Source organism: Fusarium phalaenopsidis (genome assembly GCF_050370095.1).
Source record: "Fusarium phalaenopsidis strain FUZ10S chromosome Unknown contig_32298, whole genome shotgun sequence".
Taxonomy (NCBI): Eukaryota; Fungi; Ascomycota; class Sordariomycetes; order Hypocreales; family Nectriaceae; genus Fusarium; species Fusarium phalaenopsidis.
Window position 1 is genome coordinate 266,954 of NW_028145407.1, and position 24,705 is coordinate 291,658.

Below are 24,705 nucleotides of genomic sequence, written 5' to 3' on the forward strand. Positions count from 1 at the left end.
CAATCCAATGCCCTCCCATCTGATCCGGGCTAGATCCATGACACAAGCCCCTTGCTGCGATGGATATCGGGGAAATCGGGGAGTTGACAGGACGCAAGACGGGGGGCCACACACGAAAAACGCCAATGGGGATAGCCGACGACCGATGCCCGTCGAGACCTGAGACCCGGGAACCTGTATGTATCCATTCTCAATCTCGAGAATCGGCAACACTAAATGGACATCTCGAGATGAGAGATTGCGAGATGCGAGTGAGGGCATCACAACTCCTTCTCTTCTTCACAACATGATCTATTCTTTACTTCAAAACATCACGTCTCGTGCCCTTCTTCCCCTTCTGGACATTTGTCCCTAACGCACACCCCCTTCATCCCGGCGTGTCCGTCCGCCCACCGACAGTCCGACATCCGTAGCCCGCCGATCCGCCACCCTCGGCGGCCGGCTCGCTCAACAGACAAACCCAACCTTACGAATGAGCAACCAGAGAAAAAAAATCGAGATTCCAGTTTCCCTGGTCCTCCTCGGAGTTGATCCAACAACCCCCTCCTCCCTCCAATCCCTACGAATTAATCAAACGCAGCTCTCCCACTCTTCCCGACGACCCGTTTCTACACTACCTTTCATGATTCTTCCTCCAGCATCGCAGCAGCCATGACTAGGACCAGCACTACCTCAAAGGCAAGCGGCGGATCCTCGGCGGCTCCCGCCCGGCGTTCGGCAGCCGGCCGGCCTTGTAAGGCGAGGTCGCTCGCCTGTCGAGAGTGTCGCGACCGCAAGATACGCTGCGACGGAGCGCGTCCCGTGTGCGACTCTTGCTGCAGGCGAGGACTCGGCGCTGATCAGTGTGTGTACCCCGAGATTGAGCACGAAGGCTCCATTGCCTCGTCGCGGAGGTGAGTTTTTGACGGGCCGGATATCGTATCATGGACGCCGGGGCTGATCTGATATTAAAGCTACATTCGCGCTCTCCAGAAGAGGGTCCAGGAACTCGAGGAGAAGGAAAGGCAGCTCGTAGGTTTCCTTTGTGCCAACTAACACCGTCGCATAGTTGACTCACCCCTGTTATAGGAACTCGCTGTCCAGGGCCGAGATGCCTTTGCCGCAACTACGCCCTCACACGATGACGCCTGGAGGAAACAATCCAGCTCCCCCGGTGCAGTCTCCGAGCAGCCCGCACGGCTAGTCAAGCCTCTGGATCACGTCCTCCCACCCATTCATGGCGACTCTAGCTATCCTCTCTCTGGCTTCCCAGCCGGAGCAGGCTCTCTTCCCATGTCCCAGGAACCTGCCGGCTACTACTCCCACCCTCATCATATGGGCGCCAGCCCTCCATTGACCGATGATCTTGAAGAAGCCTCGCATGCCAAGGCTTCTTCCTTTGGCTCCTACTCTTCCAACGTCAAGGCGGCTCTCATGCTCGAAAAGATCTCGCTCCCGCCAGCGGACCTCATGGACGAGTTGCTTGCCGAGTACTTTGATGTGGATTGGATCACTCTACCTGCTGTTCATCGTCCGACATTTTACCAACGCTATCATCGGCTCATCGCCGTCGCCAATTCACGTTATCGTCGTGATATTCCACTAGAGGAGGCAACGGAACTCGCCGCAACCTACTCTCTTCTCCTCGGCATGCTCGCCATTGGTCAACTCACAAAGTCGCCCGCGGAATCAACCACATCACAAGCCTCGAACGCGTACGAATTCCATCAGCAAGCGAGGCCGCTTCTCCTTATCGACTTGCTATCCGTGACATCACTCCCTGTTGTGCAGGCTCTGATTATCCACGCGCGGTTCCTTCGACGGATGGGTATGGGTCAGGAGAGTTGGATGTTGACGGGCATGGCGCATCGGTTGGCAGAAGGCATGATGCTTCATGTGGAGTTTCCGGGAAAGTCTCAGGCTGAGCTAGAGGAGCGTAGGAGGACGCGGTGTGCCTGTGCACTGTTTCTAAGGTAAGCCACCTCAACTAACATAGTAGATGAGTTGCTAACAATCAACCTAGGACGCAAAACTCTCCTGGAAACCAAACCACCGCAAACTTTGGAACCTTGCCTCAAGAAATCGACGACGAATATCTCGAAACTGTCCCTCACAACCCACAGAGAGAGCAGCCTTCTAACGCTCCCTCGAGGATTTCTTTCTTCACTCAGGTGTTGAAACTCTCCGACACGGTCCTGCAGCCAGTTCAGGATGCCTACTTCAACCAAAAAGGAACTAGCAACCAGTCTATTTCAGAAATTCTCGGAACTGCCTTAAATCTCGATTGTGTGCTCGAGGAGTGGCAAGCTGCTCTCCCTGAGCATCTTCGCCTCAAGTTCCCCTGCACGCAAACCGAGGCTGTTTTCCGCCGCCAAGCTACTCTTCTCCGCATGAGGTATGTTTGAATAATTCCGGAAGCAAAAACTCAACTAACGTTCTCAAAGATATTTGGAAACAAAGGCTCTTATTTCTCGAGCAGCAATCATGAAGCTCGTTAGTAGCCATGCCAGCCAACCAGCGTCTATGGTGGCTAGATCCATGCTCAGTGGACTCTTTGAGTCGTGCTATGCTGCGAGTGTTGAGCTGGAGGATATCATGAACCGTGAGAGAAGACTGGTTACCTTTGACGGGCCCCCTGAGAGTCATGCTGTAATCTGTAGGTTCCTACGCTCCCCGTGTCAAGACCTTTGCTAACCTTCTTTCAGCTCTTTGCATAATAGGCATGACTCTCACCCTGCTCTCCAAGCATCCTCTTTTCAGAGACATTGTCACAAACCCAAACCCAATCAACGACGAGGTCAGACGATGTCTCGTAACAGCAAGACAATACATGACTTCCCACCACCCCCTGGCCGAGAAGTTTATTCACGCCTTGGAGACGGCTCTGCAGCCTCCGTCAAGGGGTGCATCTTCACCAGGCGTGTTGGATCCGGCACTCGAGTCAAAGTCGGTTGGACCTGTTCTATCCAACTTGACTGAAAACCCCGGGGCTGTGGAGTTGGAGGTGCTCGAGGCCTGGTATAACAGAGAGCAGGGGTTGGCATCAGGATGTGGGATGCCCGTGAGCGAAATTGTCTCGCTGTGGTAATCGGATGGGAAATGGATAGGAATTTTCTTTTAGCGACATCAAGATACCCAAGCAAAAATTCAGCGATTCATTTTTACACTTCAATTATGTCCCTCATAACCTGAAACCGAATGCCTCTTGCATTGGTGGCTTAGATGACCAACCCAGGCGGCCGAGGCGCAGCTTGACATCAACCAACAGATGTTACCTTATGCTTTGAGTCCAGATCATTTAGCATTGCGTTCCTTGCTCCTTAATTCAATTACTACAAGCGATTGGCCACAGCCATATACTTGTTGCATTGTGGCAGTGCCGTTGGCTCTTTATCACATCTACAAATCTGCCTATCACTCTCAGCTTGTTGACCCATGTTGCAAGCAATGAGACAAGGAAATTACCTTCCCATACTGGGTTATCTATTCGTACGTACCAAGCCTTGCTTGGCCCGGGTCCCCTGGGGCTGTGAGGTGTTGAAGTGGCTGTGATTCACTGTTGGCCATCACTGGCGGGCACTGCAACAGACCGACGACCTCTTCCTTCACCTTCCACGGGATCCCATCTTTCCATCAGGGTACCTTTCCAAAAGGTTTTATCCTAAGTCTTAGGGAGGTGAGCACACATACATAAATTCACGAAATTCCTTCTCCTCTTCTCTCTTCCTTCACCTCCCATCCTCCTTCTCACCCTCATCACGACTCACCACAACGTGCTACTGAACAATAACTCAAAGAGACCTGTACACTAAGAAAAGCATTCCCCAGTCATCAAGATGGCGCTTTCAAAGCTCATCAAGTCGAGCGTGGGCCTCGGGAACCGCGTCCTCCTCGACAAGATGGACAAGCTCCGAGGGCTGGGCATTTCTAACCTCGTCTCACTTCCTCAGGCGAGTTCCCTTTGCGCGCGCGCGATGACGCTTGCCCGCACTTGCTAACACTCTCATAGATGGTCGTCGTCGGTGACCAGAGCGCTGGAAAGTCGAGTGTCCTCGAGTCTCTCACCGGCTTCCACTTCCCGCGCTCAGTCACACTCTGCACCCGCCACGCCACAGAGATCATCTGTCGTCGCGAGGAGACAAAGAACATTGTCATCTCAATCCAGCCCGCAGATCCGAACAACACAGAGGCCCAAAAGTTTCGCCGCGAGACGAAGGACCTCAACGCCCAGGAGTTTGCCCAGATCTTTGTGGATGTACGTTACACACTCTAGTCCAACCCCCCATGAAAGACAACTCTGACTGAATCCTAAACTAGGCGGCCAAGGTTATGGGCATCAAGTCTGGCTCTGACGATGATTCGACTGGCTCTGCCTTCAGCCGAGATATCCTCCGCGTTGAGATCAGTGGACCGAACGAAGACCACTTGACTGTCATTGACGTCCCCGGAATGTTTGAGAACGTCACCCCTGGCGTCACGGCAAAGGAAGACATCGATCTGGTCAAGGACATGGTGAGAAATTACATCAAGGAGTCTCGCACCATTATTCTTGCCGTCGTCCCTTGCACTGGCGACATTGCCAACCAGAAGATCTTGACCCTCGCGAAGGAGGTTGACCCGGAGGGCAAACGAACACTGGGCGTCCTTACCAAGCCTGACCTTGCCGTCGAGCAAGCTACCAAGGCTGTTGTCGTCAACCTTGTCAACGGGAACCGCCGGGATCTTGTCCTGGGCTACTGTGTTGTCAAGAACCGAGGTGCTGACGACACCTCTTCGAGCGCTGAGGAGCGCAACCTCAAGGAGGAGAATTTCTTCAGAGAGGCGCCTTGGAGCAAACTTCCGGCCGACCGTCTTGGTATCCCGGCTCTGAAGGCTCGCCTTCAGCACTTACTCATGGACCGCATCAAGAGCGAGTTTCCTAAGGTGCGCAGTGACCTGATGACGATGCTCAAGAAGAACGAGGCGCTTCTGGAGAACATGGGAGAGTCGCGCAGCACCACCGAACAGCAGCGCGTCTACCTCGGACGCATCGCTTCGCGCTTTACCCAGATCAAGAACTGCGGCCTGGACGCCTACTACTCACGCAACAAGATCTTCCACGAACAGGAAGAACTGAGGCTCATCACCCGCATCCGGGAGATCAACGAAGCCTTCGCAAACGTTGTGTTTGACAAGGGCCACACGAGGAACTTCCAGCCGCCCGGTGAGAAGGACAGCGAAGGAAGCTCTTCTGGTGATTCCGACGTTGAGAGCCAACTGACCATTCGAGACGACCTGTACGATGATGAAATGACCTTTGTGATTCCACTAGTGGGAGAACAGGAACTGGGTGATAGCATCCTCCATGAAGCCTACTGCTGCCCTGACCCGGAGGATGACATTCTGGCCTTCATCGAGAAAGAGTACCGCTCATCGCGTGGCTACGAGCTTGGAACTGTAAGTCTCAACCGAACCCACCATGCCAGCCACTCCTCTTAACACGTCTCATAGTTCGGCGGCGAGATGCTCCCCACCAACTTCAAGGAGCAGTCCAAGAAGTGGTCTCCCATGGCTCGAGCCCACGTTTCCAACGCCATCCTCATCGTCCACCACTTCATCCGCAGTGTCCTCGACGCCTGCTGCCTTGACAACACCATCCGCGACGAGTTGTGGAACTTCATCGTTGATGACCTCCAGGAGCGGTACCGCCGCGCCGTCGACCACACCGAGTTCCTCCTCGAGGTCGAGTTCGAGGGCAAGAGCATCACGTACAGCCCCGCCTTCAACAAGAAGCTTCACAGCACCAAGTTTGCCCATGTTGAGGAGCTTGGCAAGCAGATTGAGTCGGCGGTCAGCAGTCACAAGTGGGTGCATGCTGCAGGTCAACAGGCCCGGGAGATGGTGGAAAAGGGCTTTGGAGAGTCAGATGACCTAGCATCCACCTGCCGCAACATCCATGATGTCCTACACACATTCTACGACTTTGCCCGGACCCGCTTCGTCGATGTCATCTGCCAGCAGGTTATCGACCACTTCCTGCTATACTCGCCCAACGGACCCCTCACCGTGCTCTCTGAAGAGCTTATTCTCCAAATGACACCTGAGAACCTTGAGGCCATCGCTGGCGAGGAAATGTGCAGCCGCGACCGTCGGGAAAAATTGACTCTTGACATCGCCAACTTGAAGGAGGCTCTCAAGATTCTCCGTGGCTGAGGAAGACTGGCTTGTCTGGCTGTAATCGTGTAACAGCCAGTTGTGGGCATCCGCAGAGATGTTGACTAGATCCATTCCACGGCGTGTTTCTTCCTGGTCTAGAGCTGATGTTCACACTGGGATCAGAGGTGGTGGTGGGATAATACCGTTTCGTTGGAGATTCAAGATGCTTTGTTTGCTGATGGCAGGAAATGGATTCGCGAGTTACCTAGACGGCGCATTGGCATTGTAATAGATACTTACTGTAGATGAGAAGTTGTATGACCCTAACTATATCATGATACCTCACTCGTCTCCGGGATGCAAATATTTAAGAGAATATTCTTCGTATTCGTGATTCATTCGTCCAAAAGCAAGGCTTCATGTTCCACAAGAAGCCTTCCCTTGGTTGTCGTTTCTTCTCGACAAGTATGCAAAGCAAACATCTAAGGTATCATTGTCTAAAAATCAACATTTCCAACCAACGCCATGAGTAAAATGCCAACCGGCCGTGACCGGCGTAGTTGCCAAGCATTATTTTGTAAGCAAGCTGCCGACATCCTGCAGCTGCACCGAGTTCAATAACGGCGGTGGTCCTCCTCTATCAATCCGTCCCCAACCGGCTCCCCAGCTTGGCGGGGGCTGCGGAGGGCTCATGGGAGTGGGCACCGGAGCACCTGCCGGAAAGATGTCGTCGTCTGTTGTTCCCGAGCTGCGAGTGCTTAGCGCAATCTCATTCGTTCCGTTGCTTGACTTGGCCTTTCGGTGTCTCCTCCAAAAACGGGGTCGTCGAAGTCGAGACGTCTCTGCCATTAGCTCCGGTGATGTCATGATTCCAACACGGTCCGACTTTCGATGCTTGGAGAAATGGCCTGGCCGCGATCGGGGATACGAGAATCCTGCAGGTTGACCACCGTGGAAGGGGTTCCATGCCCTTAGTTTTGGGGAGCCAAGGCTGATGCTGCCATTGCAGCCTGCATTGTAGCTCGTACGCGGCTCACCCGAAAGCTCCTCCAGCGTCATTCCCTTGGTCTCAGGGATCAGGAGTGAGACAAGAGTACCAAACAGCATGAATAGGGCAAAGAGCTGGAGAAGACGGTGCAGGTTTGGCGAGCATTCGGCACCCTTACAATCCTCGGCGGAACCCTTACGCACCAAGGGTATGCTGATGCACTGAGCAATGATAGCTCCAATCTTGCCCATGGCCGCCGAGATTCCGTGACCCGTAGATCGATATCGTGTAGGAAAGCATTCTCCTGGGACAATAAACGTAGTCGTGTTTGGGCCGGCGTTGAACAAAAACTGGCCAATCATGTACAGGGCAAGCAAGGCTCCCCGCGTCAAGCTTTTGTATGCGAATCCGAGAATGCAGAAGAGGATGGTGAGGAGAAAGAAGCCAATCACCTGGAGTGGCTTGCGACCGAAGGTGTCGATAGTAAAGATGGCAGTCCAATAGCCAGGCAGAGAGCCTGCACAGGTCAAGATGATCATTCCCACTGCCTGGTTGTGAAGTTTTTCGTAAAGCGTATCACCTGTGCCATAGCCGATTGCCTGAAGAACCACGGTGTTGTTAAGGCCAAGGCCATAGAATGCGAGATCCTTAGGCAGATGTTAGTCGAGCCAATGATCAAGTAGACGCGAAGACATACCAAGAAGAACCAGGACAATGTAGTGCCCAGAAGCATCTTGAAATTGGCCCATATACGGAAGAAGGCGACAAGGTCAGACCAAGAGGCGCGTGGCACGTTGAGATTGCGCCCGGCAATGCGTTTTGTCCTGACCTGGTGTACCACATCGAATGAGCCCTTGGATTTACTCGCCACATATGCCTTGATATCGGCATCAGCCTTTTCCACATCGTGTTCGATATCAAAGGTATATCGAGGCGTTTCGGGGATGGTGATACGGTAATAGAGAGCAATGCAGGCCGGTACTGCACCCACTCCAATGATGATTCGCCATGCTCGGTCGGCAGCCAGGCGGCATTCGTATCCGCATTTGCTCTCGTTAGCAGCACCGATAAACGATTCCTTGAAAGCGACGGTCGTGATAAGGGCCACGATGGCTGCAACAAGCTGTCCAAGACCCTGCATGGAAAAGACGGCAGCCACCATGGCGCCGCGCCACCTCGTCGGCGAAAATCTAGCGGGTTAACAGTCAGCTTGACTCAACTTCGTTAACATCGCGTGAGCGACTAGGGCAGCCACAAAGTTTAGACCAGAGCGAAATAACTTACTCCGACGTAATTACACTGGATAGTGGATAGTCGCCACCGATACCAATGCCCTAACCTTAGTCAGTACAGACGACAGAGGTGCCGACCTTGAGGGCTTACCATGATGATCCGCCAGAAGATGAGCAAGCCAGTTGAACCCATCGCTGGGCTTGAGGAGATGAGACAGCAGCAAAGTGTCGCTAGGATGATGATCCCTAATTCGACACCGTACATGCGACGTCTTCCAAAGCCACTAGTTGAGTTGTCAGCATATCTGCTCCTCTGCTAACGAAGCCAAAGTGAGCTGTTGAACGCATGGGGTTACATACTCTGCCAACCAGCCAAACACAACCATACCAATGACGATTCCTGCACTGGTAGAAGCTTTGAAGGCCTGGTTCACCGGGTCGGGGAGATATCCATTGTTGCCGCTGAAGCCGTTCTGGGGGTTTGGGTCACCCCAGAAGACAACACCGAGCAGAGCAGTTACAAGGTTGATGGCAAAGATGTCGTAGGAGTCGAGAAAAAATCCAACGCCTGCCACTAATACTGCGCGAACATCTGTATTGCAAGTTTGGTCAGTACTCGGCGTACAGCAACTCGGCCCGAAATAGGAAACTCCGAAAAAGTCACATACGGTATGCGCCAAAAGGGACCTTGTCAATCTCGGACAAGGCAAGTCTTCGGCGTAGGTTAGGGTCAGAGATGTGAGAAAAGTCGTTAAAGAAGTTGTGAAATGCGTTGTTGCCGCCGTAGGTACGGTCCTGTAAAGGAGTCGCAGGTGGAGGGAGCATATCGTCGTCGTAGTCGGGCATTTTGAAATTTATGGCGAGTAGATATCGGGAGCGATGATATCCGTAATCGAAGACATGAGTTGATCGGGATGAAAGTGCGTCGATGTGTGTTTGGTGATATTGATCCCCTCCACTTTGTCGTTTGGGTGGGTTAGATGCCTTCGGGAGGCAGCATCGACACCAAGGCTGGATTATCCGGAGGATGTGATGTCTTCAATAACCAAGTCGACCGTTGCTGAGAATGCCCTGGGTCCGAAATATCCTCCTCTTTCTCTCAGAGCCTAGGTCTGGCTAGAGGCTACCGAGTCAAGCTCCAGAATCGGTTCGCAACACTCGGCAGAGTCCGGGAGAGCGCCGAGGAGGCCGTTACTGAACGATGTTCCAACACACACAATGCTCTTGTCCCTTTCCAAGTGATATCCTAAAGCAAGACCAGTGACGAGTTATCGGGGACGGAGGAGAGTGCCGTGGCTCTTCGGATGCGGCGCCGAGGTGGATTGCGATGTTGGGTCGGCCGAGATCGTAGGAGGGCGCGGATCGTCTGTCGCGAAGCGTGGGTGGATGCGATGAACGAAAGGTATTATCAAGAGGGAAAAGACCCGGCTCCTCTGTACATTAAAGTGGAATGGAGAAATAAAGAGGAACAAGATGTATCGTCTTTTCCCAGGAAACAGAGCGACAACGGATGCAAATGCCTGAGTCGAGATGGGCAAGTTTGGGCGGGATACCTGACAGATGGGATGCGGCCGGGGGATATAGCGTGCCTGCCCAGGTACCTTCCACGGATGGGGGATGGCATGGTGGTGGTTTTGAGAAGGTCCAAGCCAAGTGGGGACGCTTCCACGCACGCCTTCCGCAATGGAATCTCTGGCCAAGCCACTGGAAGCCGAGGAAGAAGCAAGATGGAAAGTCCACTGCACACCCGCTAAGACTTCCCCCGAACCACTGAGATTGCGCTGAGAGCCCACTGGAGGGGACGTCCACAGCACGCACCTGGACTGGGAGGGCAGGAGCGAATGACTGGAGAGGTCCTGTCACTCCCTAGGTAAAGGCCCGACAAGACAGGCTCACCGTGCTCCCGAGCACCCAGGCGGGTTCTGTTAAGCACCTCCTCCATCGAGCATAGGCTGGAACCCCGTCTGAGAATGACCAGCTCGAAGCATCTCATCCAAAGGGATCCAGGGATTCAACCACGGCTAGGCTCGTAGAGGAAGGCTCCCTGTCCGAGAAGCCCGTTCCAGAGGCTCCGCCCTGTCCTGCAAACCCTTGAACGGCTCCACACCCCGGTCGTCGACTAAAAGACCGCTAGAAGCACGACGAGCCAATGGGAAGTCTACGGAGCCCAGTGGCTGAACTCGCCCTGGTGGAGAAGGTGTCCGCCTCTTACGCTGGAAGGGCTGCCCCCCACTTCAAGGGTCGCTCTGTGTGTCTCTCGGCGAGCGTTTTCCAGGGAGCTGCTTTCCAATGAGCGAGAGCGGTTGGGGTGATGAGGCTGGTTGAGCCTTCTTTTGATCATTTGGAGGCGTCTGACAGTTGGTTTGCTTCAACTTGATCAAATTTCGTTCGTTGTCTGGCGGTTGAAAATCAGAGTTGATCAACAGGACAGGCCCCTCGCTCGCCCTGTCTGACAACCTTGCCCCTCTTCCCCCCCCCTTGTTTTTTCCAGAATGAATCCATCAGACTTGCTGCCTCAGGCCTCGGTCAGGTTTCCTTCTGTCAAGGCTTCCAGAAACGATAGACTCATTCTATCCATGGATGGATCCACGACACTCCGTAATGCCGCATCAATGTCCCTTCCAGGCTCCATGCATCATCTCGCCGCGGTCGCTTTTTCGCAGATCTCGCCGACGGGGAATTTAACCGGCCTCTCTGGCCGATGCACTTGATCGACGCTTAAGACAACAGCTATTACCACCATCTACCAAAATCGATGCATCTCCGGCTTGCGTGTCGTCAATGACGATGTGGTTTCAATGATCGGCGATGGCTTCTGCTCGCCATTCGACAACATCGGCGATACTTTTGCTGCCGCTCCCCTCACGCGACAGGCCGTGTCAGCATGTGCCTTTCAACACCCTCAACACCAGGCTTCTGAAAAAAAGCACCGACGACGGAGTCAGTGGGCATTTGCTTGTACGTAACACCCGCTGACCGTGCAATCGCCGCCCCATGGCATCATCACTGAGAAAGCAAATGATGATGAATGACGGATCCGCCGCCATTGTTATGACTGTCCGATCCTCGGCCAGCAAGCTCGATCCTAGCTATCTGCTGTGCTCCCAGTCACTGGGTCGTGCACGCCTTGTCGTATTGAAACCAAGTCGAGCGCACGCTTCACAGGCGGCGCCGGGAGCCGTCACCACGTCCCATCCGCTATCGACACAGGTGAAACGGCTGCTATCCTTCTCTTTGGCGGGGGGCAAATTCATTCACTCATCACGAGAAGAGAAAAAAGACTTCAAACACTCGCCGCCGGGCTTCTCCACTTTTCCGTCTTCGACAATGCTTCTAGCCGTCTTCTCAGTTTGCCACAGCATGGATCAAGGGGCCAAAATGACTTGCGGCTCGCCTGATGTTCCAAAGTTACACTCACTCTGTATTACGGGTCTCCATCTAAGTTTGCTGGCATTGCCGGGCCCCGTGCCTGAATTCGTTTGCTAATCTTGTCAATCTGCGACGCTTGCCGCCCGAGGCCGTTGACACAAGGACGACAAGGTCTTATCAACAATCATGAAAGCAAAGACGCATTCAGCTTGAAGTCATCAAATGAGCCAGCCAATCAGTTGCCCTCCATCACCTTTCCCGGTGTGGAATGCATTCTAGCCAGCCTCAGCAACCTACCTCTTTGGACATCGGCTTCTTCACATTCTCCCCTCAGCGCCTCCGAGTTCTCGGTCTGTCCTCTCTTCTCGCTCACTCTGACAGGGGCCTCTTGTCTCACACCGAGCCAATCGGTTCTTCACGTGTGTCTTGTTGACCTGGCCCTGTCTTCCCCACATCTGGCGTCTCGTGGAGCTAGGTGAGAGTTTGTCTCCATACCTGGCCGTCGCTGCGCTCGTCTCACCCTTCTCCCCTGCTCCCAGCTTCCAGCTCCCAGAGAGCTGGTGCAACCGCTCACCCCGAATCCGCATACAGATACCGAGGCTCTTATCAAGGGAGACCTAGCAGTGGTGAAAAAACGAGGCGGCCAGGTTCTTGCAAGCCAAGAAACAACTTTGACAAACGCGACAATTTAATTACGAGAGCAGGCAGCACGGCCAAGAGTGTAGGATCAACGAGTAAAAGGAATCACTTACCACATAGAATCGTAATCCGGAGGCGACGCCCAGGAGGCACAGCAACCCTGCTCAGCGACCAGATAAGTGGGCTTCGGGAAGGCATCCCATGCGCCGGTTGGGCATGCTCTGAAGCTGAAGCTCCAAGCTGCTCCTATTCCTTGCGAAGGCAGTTTCGTGATACTTTCATCACCAACTGTGATTGTTGGTCGCATCATCGAACCCGACGTCTCGGTTCGTGGGTCTTAGCTTGATGAACCCCCTCGTATGACACTCTTCGAGACAAGGCAGTGCAGATCCTGGTCACTTTGAGTTCTTGTCATGTAAGCTTTACCGTCGCTGGACACATTCCGTAATTGAGGCCCGGGTCAACGGAAAGGCGTCTCACGATCTTGACTTTTCGATCTACCAGCCACCAGTCCCAAGAGTTTAGTAGTTTCGATGCTAGCGACAAGACTTGCGACAAGCCTATCTTGTCAATTAGGTCCAATTTTGGATCCTAGCTCTTATCTTTCTTGTTGAAGGCACCATCCTAGTGGCCGAGAGCTGGGTGTTTTGCCCTTAACCTAAGAGCACCAAGAACTCAGCGCAAGTTATGAAAGAGAGTCCGGAATATGGTGTAAACACAGCCTAGGTACTACAATTAATCCTCAAACTTGGACAAGAATAGATTCCAGGCACCGTGGAGAGCCACCCTTGCATGTTTGAACCCGAATGGAACTGTCCAGGTGGATGACCGTCTCGCGAAACCTAGGGGTGGGCCCAGTTGAGTTATTCGACTCAAGACTCGATTCATAATACCGTCTCTGTGCTTTGTAATAATCAGGCCTTTCGGGTGCCCTTTCTCTGCCAAATCACTTAGTCATCTTCTCATCTAACTAGCCATGGTCGACGTGTTGTGCAAACGGTCGTGAAACGACTCCATTCAGGCAAGCCAGCCAAAGCATCGCCGCTTAACACTCTACACAGTCTGGTCACACACTGAAACGAAAAAGAGGCCAAAACTAATTTACTTTCTTCTCAAATCTTTAAGTAGGGGCAAATTTGCCCACTTTGCTCTCACTCATCTCGTCAATGTGGAGAAAAAAGGTTCGCGAAAGCCAAACGCCCAGATCGATAGTTCAGTTGCTAGATCCAAGAGGCACGCGACGACCCTGTTTCTATTTCCAATAAACATGAAACTAGCGTCCGTAAACTTTGCGCGGAAATATCCAGGCGAAGGAGAAACGTTTGAGCCCCTTGCACACGGGGAGGCGTCAAGCGCCAGGTTGGACTAGACTGTACCAAGGTAACAGAGGCGCTTTTGGGCTCCTGATCATCTAAGTACACGAGATCTAGACTACGCCAGTGAGTCTGCAATCAATGAAGCTGTACGATGAAGGGACGATGATGATATAGTGTTGAATGGCACCGGAAGGCGTGGTGTATACATCACACCGTCGGCTTCACAGCTCCTCTCTCTCAGAGCCCTAAGTATCCAAGCCGCTCTTTGAGCTGCTGTTCCCTAAGCGTACGATTACTCAATTTAGGTCAACTCACGAGGTCAACAAGCCAGCTCGTACATGATGACCTAATGCTTCAATTATGAGAACATCAATGGGACTCTCTAAGTGGTCCGAAGTTGAGAAGCAGACATACAACAGGCACGTGTCCAAAAAACAACAGTTATGCATTTGTAATCCGTCTTACATTTCAGCCATCCATTCCTGTTTATATCTACTCGTCTTTTGAGCAAGGAAAAGCCATACATGATTCTCTTTTTTTGTTCTTTCTTCTCTCTGTCATCGGCTCACCAAGCGGTGATATCCTCCACCTCTGCCTCGCCAAAGGTGCTCGACTTGGTCAGTTGTCCTACTGAAGCCTCCTCGGGCGCACCACCGTCCTTGTTCATGATATCAGGCAGCACCTCCTTGAGGAAGCCGAGCACATAGTTGTTGACCTGCTCAAACTGCAGCAGGAACGCATCGTGGCCCTCGGGGCTGTCAATGCGCTCCAGGCGCGCGTTGGGAACGTGCTGCGCAATCTCTTCCTGCTCAGCAAAGGTGAAGAGACCATCGCTCTCGATTCCCAGAACGAGGGTGGGCTGCTGAATCAAAGCCAGCGCATCGGCAATAGTGTCTGCCCGGTTGCGCGACACGTCGTGTGTGTCCAGCTTGCGGGTCATGGCAATGTAACAGTTGCTGTCGAACCGCTTCACAAACTTGCTACCCTGGTACCGCAGATACGACTGAGCCGAGAAATAGGTCGACTGTGGCAGCTCACCTCCCGTGAGGCTGTCCTTGTTAGGACCGTGGAACTGGGGGTCTGCGGCGTTGGCGGGTGCAGCAGGTGACTCGGTTGCCAAAGCCGGAGCATCACTAGTGCTGTTGTGGCGAGACAGCGAGCTGCGCTTGACAACATGGCCGTCGTTGTGGATATGGAAGTGCGCCTCTGAAGGGGTCGAGGGACGCGGTCGTCCACCGATAGTCTGAACCTTGGAGGGGTCGGGGATGTTGCGTCCGAACCTGCTCTCGAACGAGTTACGGCTTCTGTAAGTGAGCAGAGCAGACATGCGTGCGGCACCCAGGCCCGTGGAAGGGGGGTCCTCGAACGGGTAATATCCGTCGTCGTACTTGGGGTCCGCGTAGATGCTCTGTCGCTGAGCCTCACCCCAGCTGATACCCCAAGCGCTGTGTCTACTCGAGGTGGCAATGGGAACGATGCATCGGATGTAGTCCTTGCCAAAGTAAGCCCACTCGAGCACGAACATGCCACCAAGAGACCCGCCAATCACGGCAGCGATCTGCTTGACGCCTAGGTCGTCGAGGAGGAGTTTGTGGAGGCTATCACGGTTAGTAGCTGGACCCCAAAGCGTTTTGGCCTTCACTTACTTGACATCATCTCGGATAGTTGTGAGAGGGAACTCAGGTCCGTATCGGCCCTTGCTTTGGTCGCCGTCCTTGGCAGTCACTGGGCTGGCAGTACCATAGGGGCTGCCCAAGCTGTTCATGCAAACGATGAAGAACCTCGATGTATCAAACGCCCGACCAGGACCCCCAAGCAGAGGGCCCCACCAGTCACTCACATCGGCGCTTCCAGTAAGCGCATGGCAAATCACCATGGCATTGGTTCCATCTGCGTTCAGCTTACCCCGAGTGGTATAAGCGACGGGGATATTGTGGAGGGTTACTCCGGACTCAAGCGTGAACTCTGGGATGATTGCCAGTTGCTGATCGGGAATCAGAGCAGCAAACGGATTCTCAGGTTGCGAGTGCGTTCTTTCTTGCAGGTATTCAGTGATCGGTCCTCATATTGGAATGGAGATGACTCAGGAAGGGGATGATAGGCAAGGGATGAAAGAGCAAACAGAGATCGATATGCTGTAGACAAGAGAAATACTGACCATAATGCTTCTGAGCCGTGCCATTGGAGGCAGACCCTTCGGCGACTGTAGCGGTCGGCATTGCTTCTTGGTCGCTGTAGAAGGCCTTGCGATAGAGCAGAGACTGTTGTAGAGAGAATCGGGCCGGGGTCGCTCAAGACTCGTCCAGGGTTGATATTCGGGCAGGTAGACCCCGAGAAGCCGTGAAACACCAAAAAATTGGACCCAACGGATAGCCAGCTGCTAGTAAAAAGTAGTTTCCAGCTTGATTCTCCCAAAAGAAGTGATTCCCGCAAGTTTAGGTGAAAAAACCCCGTCCCTGCGATGGCGTAATTCTGCCCGTCCCCAGGACCGGCTGGGAGTTGGCCAATCACGTCGCAGGCGCAAGAGTCTGCTCTGCGTCAACATCGGCCGGGAACGGAGGTCAGGTGCAGCGTCACGTGAATCCTGAAATTTCCAGACTGGGACTGTGGTACGTATCTTCCCCAACCGTGTTGGCCCGTGCGTGCGTCGTTGCTCCAGCGCGCGTTGGCAGCCTTGTTTCCCCAGTAAGGCTGCCAAAACGTCGTGACATGCCTAGTCTGGAGCTTCGCATCGGCTTCTTCTGCTCCAACCTCATCGCGACATCGTCCGTCAGTTGAACGGCATCTCCCCCGACGCCGCCGGCCTAGCTGCTACTGCAGCCATCGCGTGCCCCTTCCTTTTCTCATCCTCTTTTCCTCTTTCAATTCATTCCCTTGGCCTTGTTCGCGCGACCACCACCTTCCCCACCTGAAACTCCTTTGTCGTCAAAAGTCAGTCTTTCCTCTCCGCGCCGACGGCATCAGCAAACACGTGCCACATTTTCAACCTTTCTGCTCCGTCTTTTCCAAGCATGCAACTTATTCGACTTTCCCTCTAGACCTCAAGTTTACAGTCTATTTGACGAACATAACGACACGCTACCATCTAATGAGATAATCATCACCCCGTTCACGAATTTATCGAGAGCTATGCCTCCGAAACGCAAGAGAAACGACCGCCTTTCGGTCGAAGGAGGCCGTTCTTCCCCGCATCGCCCTGGCGATACGATGCTTGGTCAACACGACCGCGACGACGGCATGGGGCGTGGCCGCGGTAGAGGACCTCGTGGTCCCAGTCGGCGCGACTCATCCCAAGGCCACAACCGAGCTCCGCAAAATCATCAACCAAACCCTTCCCCTACTCAACGACGACCCAGCTCCTCTTCGCACGCGCCGCCTCCGCCTCCTCCGCCTCCTCCGCCTCCTCCCGCAGTCAGGAAACCCGCGCCACAGCCTGTTCAGAGGCCGGTCTCTCCGGTCCGTCAAACGTACCGATACGATAACCTCACAGACGAAAAGATTAGCACCTGGGCCGAGCGTGGGCGAGACGAGATCCTACAGCACGGAAAGCAATCGCGCGACGATGTTGACATTACTGAACTGTCAAGCTTGTTCCAAGAGTTTATCCATGCCGTTGTTGAGGCTCGACTTCCACCTGCTGATGCGGGTGCCTGCGTCAAGGAGATCATTGGAGACGAAACGTCGGAGATCATTAAGGAATCATACGCGTTTGCTCCCCATACCCTCCTCCTTGACTCTTTGTCGATCGTCATGGACAACGAGCCCGCTATTTACCGGCCGACCCTTCGCGAATTCCTCATTGCTACCGGTGTTTCCTCCAGCTTGATGCGACAGGTTTTCGATGCACCAGTTCTGCAACAACTTGGACTGATCAGAGACAACTTTGCAAAGCTGGGCATCAAACAGGCAACAAATCTTCTTTACCGACAAGCCAACTACAACCTACTTCGCGAGGAAACCGAAGGATATTCGAAGCTTATCACGGAGCTCTTTACCACTAGCAGTGTTGCACCGCCTCCTCCCGAAATGGCTGAGCAGACATTTGAGCGAATCAAGGCTTTGATTGGAACCTTTGACTTGGATGTCGGCAGGGTGCTTGATGTCACGCTTGATGTTGCTGCTGCCGTCCTTATCAAGCAGTTCAAGTTCTTTGTCAAATTCCTCCGAGTCAGCTCCTGGTGGCCCCGATCTCACCTCAAGTTCAGCGCCGCGGTCTATGTCGGTGGCCTACCTCTCTGGGCTACCCCCGGATACTCGCAATGGACGACGACAGAGGAGGATGAGAAGCTTCTGGAAGAGAAGAAGCTAACCCGGGACATCGCTTTCTGGGATCGAGGCCGAGAAATTCATCTGGGTGCATTCTTCGAGTTGGGTGGCCGGCAGGTTGCGGACTCTGACTCGCAGAAACTCACCATCACCAATGGAGCTGAGGGCGACGATGCTGCTGCTGACCTCGAACGACAATGGGTGCAGGAAACCAAGACACTGCCCCCCGCAGGCAACCGAACTGCAGCACAATTGCTCGGCTTCAAGCTTCGATTTTACAACTCTGAAGCTCGAGATGAATCTGATGTTCTCCCTGCGAACTTGCTCTACCTGGCTGCTCTTCTCATCAAGATTGGTTTCATCTCCATCATCGACCTCTATCCTCACCTCTCACCAGCTGACGAAGACATGGAGCAAGTCCGTGAGAAGGAAATGAAGAAAGTTGAGGAGGCAGAGCGAGCTTCACGAGGTGGCCCTATGAATGCGCTCCTGATGGCTGGCGTCCTGCCTCAAGGAGACGATGACAATCCCATCTCCTCGACCCTCCCTCGACGAGAGCTTCCCAAGAAGGCCGAAGCGGAGGTGAAGGAAGCCACAACAGAAGCAACAGACAACAAGCCGAAACTACCTGAGCCTCTGGAGCAAAAGGTATCGTTGCTCACTCAGCTTCTCACCATCGGCGCTATTCCCGAGTCCTTGTTCATCCTCGGTCGCTTCCCTTGGATCCCTGAAGCCTTTCCTGAGGTCCTTGAACGAATCCATCGCATCCTCCACCACTGTGTCGACAAAGTTTTCAACGATAGCCGACCTATCATAAAGAGCGAATCCGGATGTCCAACGAAATTTGTTCCCGACTTCGATCAATCAGGACTCCCCAAGGGCAGTGTGCGGCTCAGCAGGCTCACAACTCGGAAATCTCTTAGATGGCCTTTCCCCGATAAGACGGACACCAACGAATCGCAGACTTACCGATACTACTGGGATGAGTGGGCAGACAATGTCCCTGTTTGTCAAACCGTTGATGACATCTTTACTCTTTGCGGAACCCTTCTCAACATCTCGGGTGTCAACATCGGCAAAGATGAGGCTCTGCTGACAAAGTTGGCTAGAATCGGAGCCAAGAGTCTTGCTGAAGACAAGTCGGAGGACAACTTGGCCCGTTGGCACGATCTCCTTCGAAGACTTCTGTTGCCCGCTCTCAGTCACACAAAGGCCAACGCTTCGACCGTGAATGCTATTTGGGATCTCCTGAGGCACTACCCCATGACAACTCGCTACTCTATGTATGCCGAGTGGTTCGAAGGACAGATTTCTCGCCTCCCTGCCATGAAAGCCGCCTTTGCAAGAGCAACTTCGGAAACCCGTGGCACTATGAAGCGTGTCTCTCTGACTAACCTGAGCGAAATGGCCAAACAACTCGCCAAGACCAGCTACTCGTCTCCTGGCATCGTCTTCAGGGTTGCGTTCGAGCAGCTTGAATCTTACCCTAACTTGATCGAGGCCTTTGTGGAGTGTGCCAAGTACTTTACGGAGCTTTCGTACGATGTCCTTGTCTGGTCATTGATGAACTCTCTGGGCAAGTCCAGGAGCCGCACACAAGCCGAACATGCTCTTACCACAAGCAAGTGGCTGCAGGCTCTCTCAAGGTTCTCCGGCAGGGTGTTCCGGCGATATACCGTGTTGAACGCTACACCCGTTCTTCAGTATGTTAATGACCAGTTAATCAAGGGCAACTCTACCGACTTGATCATTCTGAAGGAGCTCATTACATCCATGGGCGGAATTGTCGATTCGGTGGATTTCACTGATCACCAAGTTTTATCCATGGCCGGAGGACAATGTCTGCGACGCCATACTCTGATCCGCGGCCAAGACAAACGGTTTGAGAACATCAGGAGTTCGAAGCGCCTGATCCAGGCCTTGACTGACTCCAAGCTTGGTGTGCAGCTGCTCATCAACTTGGCCCAGTACCGACAAGCAGCACTCTTCCAAGTACCTGACGACGAAGCTCACATCAAGTACCTGTCATCGATCATTGACGATTCCCACCGCATCCTGATTCAATACTTGGACCTTCTCTGGAGCAATCTCGAGCCTGCCGAGTTCGATGCGCTTGTACCGTCTATCCCCGACCTCATTCACACCTATGGCCTCGAAGCCGGCCCCGCATTCCTTATCGGAAGGGCCAGCCTCGCCCACCGTATGTTTCCATGGCAGGCGAAGAAGCTGGACGAACCAAAGGGAAAGGAGAAGGGTTCTCAGCCCGCGGACAAGGACGGAGATGTTTCCATGTCGAATACCCCAGCGGCAAACAGTGGAAACGAAACCCCCCAGGAACCCGTCCAAGCCGACGAACAGGTGGGAACCCAAAGCTCGCCAACATCCAACTCAACTAATTCCCCACGATCACAGAAGTCTGACGTTCCTTCGCTCGTCAGGGCGGCACTGCAGCCCATCGTGGACTCGATCCAAGATTGCGCCCGCCCTGAAACCTGGCAAAAGATTACCCCAGATCTCTATGCGACATTCTGGGCTCTCCAGCTGGGTGATCTCTTTTGCCCTGAGAAGATCTATCGACAAGAAAAGGATCGTCTCAAGAGCGAGGAGCTGGCTGTATCTCGAGATCGCACCGACATGTCGAGGCGAGGACAGGAGCGCAAGGTAGAGAAGAGAAAGGAGTTGATGCAACTCCAGATCGGCCTTCATGAAGAATGCGCCGAACATCTCCTCCGACAGGGCAAGTGGAAGTTTTACCTAAGCAAGCAGTTCCAGTCTTCGTTCCCTGAGCCTAGGGCGAAGCCGGATAGCATCTCCGATGTCTTGCTCGAGCAGTGCTTCCTACCTCGAATGCTCCTGTCTACAGCAGATGCGGAGTATACCTACAGGTTTATCAAGGCCCTTCACGAGTGGAATGCCCCTGGCTTCAAGTTGATGTCGCTCTATGATCGCCTTTTCAACGCCAACCGACTGCGATCACTGATCTTCACATCCAGTGTCATGGAGGCCGAATACCTTGGGCACTTCTTGAAACTTATCCTGGAGGACCTTTCGCGATGGCACAAGAATGCCACCGTGCCTAATGAAAAAGACAAGGCATCCAAGGATCAGCCTCGACTAGGCGCCTACGAGAAGGAGGGCAAAGGCCCCAGCGACCAACCTCGTCTTGGGTTTGCCCTCACTGTCGACGACAATGGAAAGCCACTCACCTTTGTGGAGCATGAGCAGTTCCGTGACATGCTGTTCAAATGGCATAAGAACCTCAACAGTGCACTCCGTTCTTGCCTTGAGGGTGCAGAATGGATGCATATTCGAAACGCCATCACGGTGCTGAAGGCTGTGCTCGACTATTTCCCCGCCATCGACTTCATGGCTACCAGGTTCTCAGCCCTTCTTCAGACCATTACCAAGCAAGAAACAGCCTCCAAGCCTTCGCCAGATAGCGAGGTCGGTGGGCGCGTTGATCTTGCGGTTGCCGCTCAGGGCGCAATGTCCGAACTTCAGAGAAGAAAATCCAAATGGGTTATGGTCCAGGCTTTCCGCCCTGGTGGTGTAAGTACATGCGAAAGACGTGTTTCTAGGCGATGCTAATATTTTGACAGGCCGGAGCCGCTCAAAATGAAACGGACAAATCATCCAACTTGCGTGCTACTGCGCCAGAGTTCAGACCGGGCTCTTCCAAGTAAGTTCTACATATGAAGCAATCTAATTCACTGCTAACTCGATACAGGACACTCGGAGCAAAGCAGTCCGGGGCTGAGGAGGAGGATGGGGAGGTAAAGGATGCAAAGGACAGCAAGTCCCCTGCCACCGACACCGCGACAAAGACCGCAGGCACTCCAAAGGACTCATTGCCTGCCAAGCCTACAGGACCCAGGGACAGCAACAAGCGTGATTCAACTCCACAGGGTCCTCGTTCGTCAGCTCCAAGCTCAGGACCTGGCTCTGGGCCAAACGGGCCCAAGGCTGATGCTCGGCCAAACACCCTTCCCGATCGCCCTCCCCATACACTCCCAAGCAGGCCTGATGTGCCCATCCCTGCTCACTTCACTCCCGAGCGATATAACCAATCTCGAGGACATGATCGGCGAGACGGCAAGGAGCAACGGGATCCACGCACCAGAGACCCTCGTGAGCCCCGAGACTCTCGCGACAATCGAGACCAGAGAGAACCTAGAGAGCCTCGCGAGAATCGCGATCACCGTGAGGTGCGCGAACAGCGTGATAACCGATCTTTTGATGCTTCTCGCCCCGATCGGCCGCGGGAGTACTCTGATCGCCGGGGACAGGAGCACAGCCGAGAACAGATGAGGCCTGACGCGCCATCGCGCCGTAATGACCACGAGCGTGAGCGGCCTCGGGATTCTAGAGGCGGTCGAGGTCATGAGCACGGCCGTTTAAATGAGCCGCCTGCTCAAGCTCCCACTGCGCCTACTGGTAACACCGACGCACCCGAGCCTCATATCAACCCTGAAAGGGCTGCCTTACTTGCCCAAGAACCTGAGCGAACCCGTGCCCCTGGCTCTGATCGACCCAGTAGGGGCCGTAAGAATGCTCCTGCTGAACCGATGGAGGGCGTCAATCCAGAAAGGGCAGCCTTGATGGAGAACAGAGACAGCACGCCATCCCGCCCACCTCGAGACGAAGGACGTGATCGCAACTCACGTGCTCAGTCTCCTCGACGAAGCGGGCGCTATGGACACGAGAGTGGTCCCCAAGAAGGCCGTGAGGAACGACACGACCGGAATCATCCAGCAGATCACCGAGCTTCAGGGAGAGACCCTCGGGAGCGTTCCCCAATGCCGAGCAACTATCGCGGTGAAAGGCCAGCGGATCGTGACAATGATAGAGCGTCCGGAAGCAAGACTCGCGACGCCTCGGGCTTCCACGGTCCCTCCTCACGCGGTCCGGAGCCTGAGCACAAGCCGCCTCATCAGGATGACTCGTATGGACGTCTCAACCCGATTCAGAGCGTGGCCGATATTCCCTACGGCCCTCGAGGTCGTGGACGAGGATCCGCAAGGGGCGGTCATGGTGGACCTCAAGGCCTTCCAGGTCGACTGGACAACCGATTCGCTGCCCCAGAAACCGAACGACCACCCACTCCTGACAGGCCTCCTCCAACTGGCCCATCGTCAGGCAGGGGACGACGAGGCGGGTATGAGCAAAATGCTGGACCAGTGACTCCGTCGAGCACTCCTGGAGGCCCACAGGGCAGAGTTAGAAACTCTGGCCCGGGCCAAGGCATGCCATCTCCTGCATCGACCAACGCAACACCTTCAGGTGTTCATCCCGAACGACTTGCTCAAATCGGTAACTCGCTGCCTCCTCCTCCTCCACCAGGACCACCACCTCATGGCCCAAGTCACAGTCATGGCCATGGTCGTCAGTCCATGCCTGGAACCAATACACCAGACCGAGGATCAGGCCCTGGGCCCCGTCAAACCCCCGGTAACTACGCAGGATCCCCAGCAGGCGACGGAGGTGTACCCACTGGTCCAGCTTCTTCCAACGAGCGATCCCGCAATGGTGGCAGCCGGAGGCAGCTGGCTGGTATAAACAGCACGCTGCAGCAAGCACAGGCAAACATGCCAGACATGAGTCGAAGCAGTAGCATGCGAAGGAACCCACCCAGACAGACGCTCGGTGGTTCAGATGCACAGGTCCTCACGGGGGGTTCTCCTGTTAGCACGCCTGTTGTTGAACGTCAAGACCCGGTCCGACATGAAACATCAAGCCGAGGACCTGCCAACGGGGATGAATCATCTGGTCGTGGTGAGCATGAACGAAGCCGTCGGGATCGCGAAAGCCGGTCCAATCGCGCCTCACGTCGAAGCAGCCGAGAGCGAGATAGAGAACGAACGCCCGGCCGAGAACGTGACGGCAAGGAGCATCGTGAGTATCGAGAGCGACGCTCGGGAGCTGGCGAGGGTGGCCGAGAGGAGCGAGAGTCTTCGAGGCGGTCGACTAGAGATCAAGGCAGCAGTGGACGCGAACCAATGGGCCCTCCTCCCACCAGCGGAAGAGACCTGGTGCAGGGACGGGAGAGTCGGCATCGAGGTGAAAGCCAAGGTGGGCGAAGCGGTGAGGATTGGGGGAGCAGCCGAGGTGGACGTGGAGGACAACGTGAGGGAGGCTTGAGGCCTGAAGATCGCCGCGAAGGACGAGAGGAACGTGGACGAAAGAGGAGAAGTGAAGAAGGAGTTGGCGGATTATCGAGCGAGCGCGAGAAGCGACCCCGACGATGAAGGGATGTTGATTGGCACAGTTGAGTTCAGTTTGAGGAGGAAACAAAGTCATGATATTTGCCAAAGAGATGTCCAGATGGCATCAGATCAGAAAAGCTGTTCCAATGGTGGACGACCAGCACGGAGGACAACGGACGGACGGACGGATACGACCGAGCAAAGTCTGATCAAGAAAGAACAAGAGCGAGAGAGAACGAGAACGGCGGCGGCGGCGGCGGCGGCGAAGCAGACGAAAATCGCATCATCAGGGCGTTTATCTGGACTTGTCTATTTTTTGCTTGCTCCGTTCGACCTTGCATTACCTTACACATCTCCTTCATTCACTACTTGCTACTACTACAATTATTACTGCTGTTACCACTACTATTGCCACCCACAAATGGAGGGCTACACTACTACACTCGGCACACTTTTGAGATGGATGCGACATGGCATCATTCAGACTCGAGGCACCAGCGGGCGACTTCAATTCGCATCGTTCGACCTCATTGTTTAAAAAAGGCTTGGGAAATGGGGAGTTGGGAATGGCACGGCAT

General features: G+C 54.1%; 5 protein-coding genes across 5 annotated transcripts; 3 read left to right on the plus strand and 2 right to left on the minus strand.

Moving 5' to 3' along the window:
• Window positions 1-651: 651 nt before the first annotated feature.
• On the plus strand, window positions 652-3,067 carry LRP88_06679 (uncharacterized protein; the record flags this gene model as incomplete). Its single annotated transcript, XM_083243217.1, has 6 exons — window positions 652-893; window positions 954-1,011; window positions 1,069-1,952; window positions 2,003-2,374; window positions 2,424-2,635; window positions 2,685-3,067. The coding sequence occupies 6 exons, from the start codon at window positions 652-654 to the stop codon at window positions 3,065-3,067; spliced, it is 2,151 nt and encodes a 716-aa protein (XP_083100441.1).
• A 748-nt stretch (window positions 3,068-3,815) lies between these two features.
• LRP88_06680 (P-loop containing nucleoside triphosphate hydrolase protein) lies at window positions 3,816-6,171 on the plus strand (the record flags this gene model as incomplete). The annotated part of the gene is made up of 4 exons (XM_083243218.1): window positions 3,816-3,929; window positions 3,989-4,234; window positions 4,297-5,415; window positions 5,470-6,171. 4 exons carry the CDS (start codon window positions 3,816-3,818, stop codon window positions 6,169-6,171), a joined length of 2,181 nt encoding a protein of 726 aa, XP_083100442.1.
• Window positions 6,172-6,684: 513 nt separating this feature from the next.
• LRP88_06681 (major facilitator superfamily domain-containing protein) lies at window positions 6,685-9,180 on the minus strand (the record flags this gene model as incomplete). The annotated part of the gene is made up of 6 exons (XM_083243219.1): window positions 6,685-7,749; window positions 7,800-8,292; window positions 8,387-8,436; window positions 8,486-8,618; window positions 8,695-8,908; window positions 9,003-9,180. 6 exons carry the CDS (start codon window positions 9,178-9,180, stop codon window positions 6,685-6,687), a joined length of 2,133 nt encoding a protein of 710 aa, XP_083100443.1.
• Window positions 9,181-14,223: 5,043 nt separating this feature from the next.
• LRP88_06682 (homoserine O-acetyltransferase) lies at window positions 14,224-15,877 on the minus strand (the record flags this gene model as incomplete). Its single annotated transcript, XM_083243220.1, has 3 exons — window positions 14,224-15,256; window positions 15,305-15,695; window positions 15,817-15,877. The coding sequence occupies 3 exons, from the start codon at window positions 15,875-15,877 to the stop codon at window positions 14,224-14,226; spliced, it is 1,485 nt and encodes a 494-aa protein (XP_083100444.1).
• A 910-nt stretch (window positions 15,878-16,787) lies between these two features.
• On the plus strand, window positions 16,788-24,169 carry LRP88_06683 (transcription factor/nuclear export subunit protein 2-domain-containing protein; the record flags this gene model as incomplete). Its single annotated transcript, XM_083243221.1, has 3 exons — window positions 16,788-21,473; window positions 21,524-21,603; window positions 21,652-24,169. 3 exons carry the CDS (start codon window positions 16,788-16,790, stop codon window positions 24,167-24,169), a joined length of 7,284 nt encoding a protein of 2,427 aa, XP_083100445.1.
• Between the last annotated feature and the right edge of the window lie 536 nt (window positions 24,170-24,705).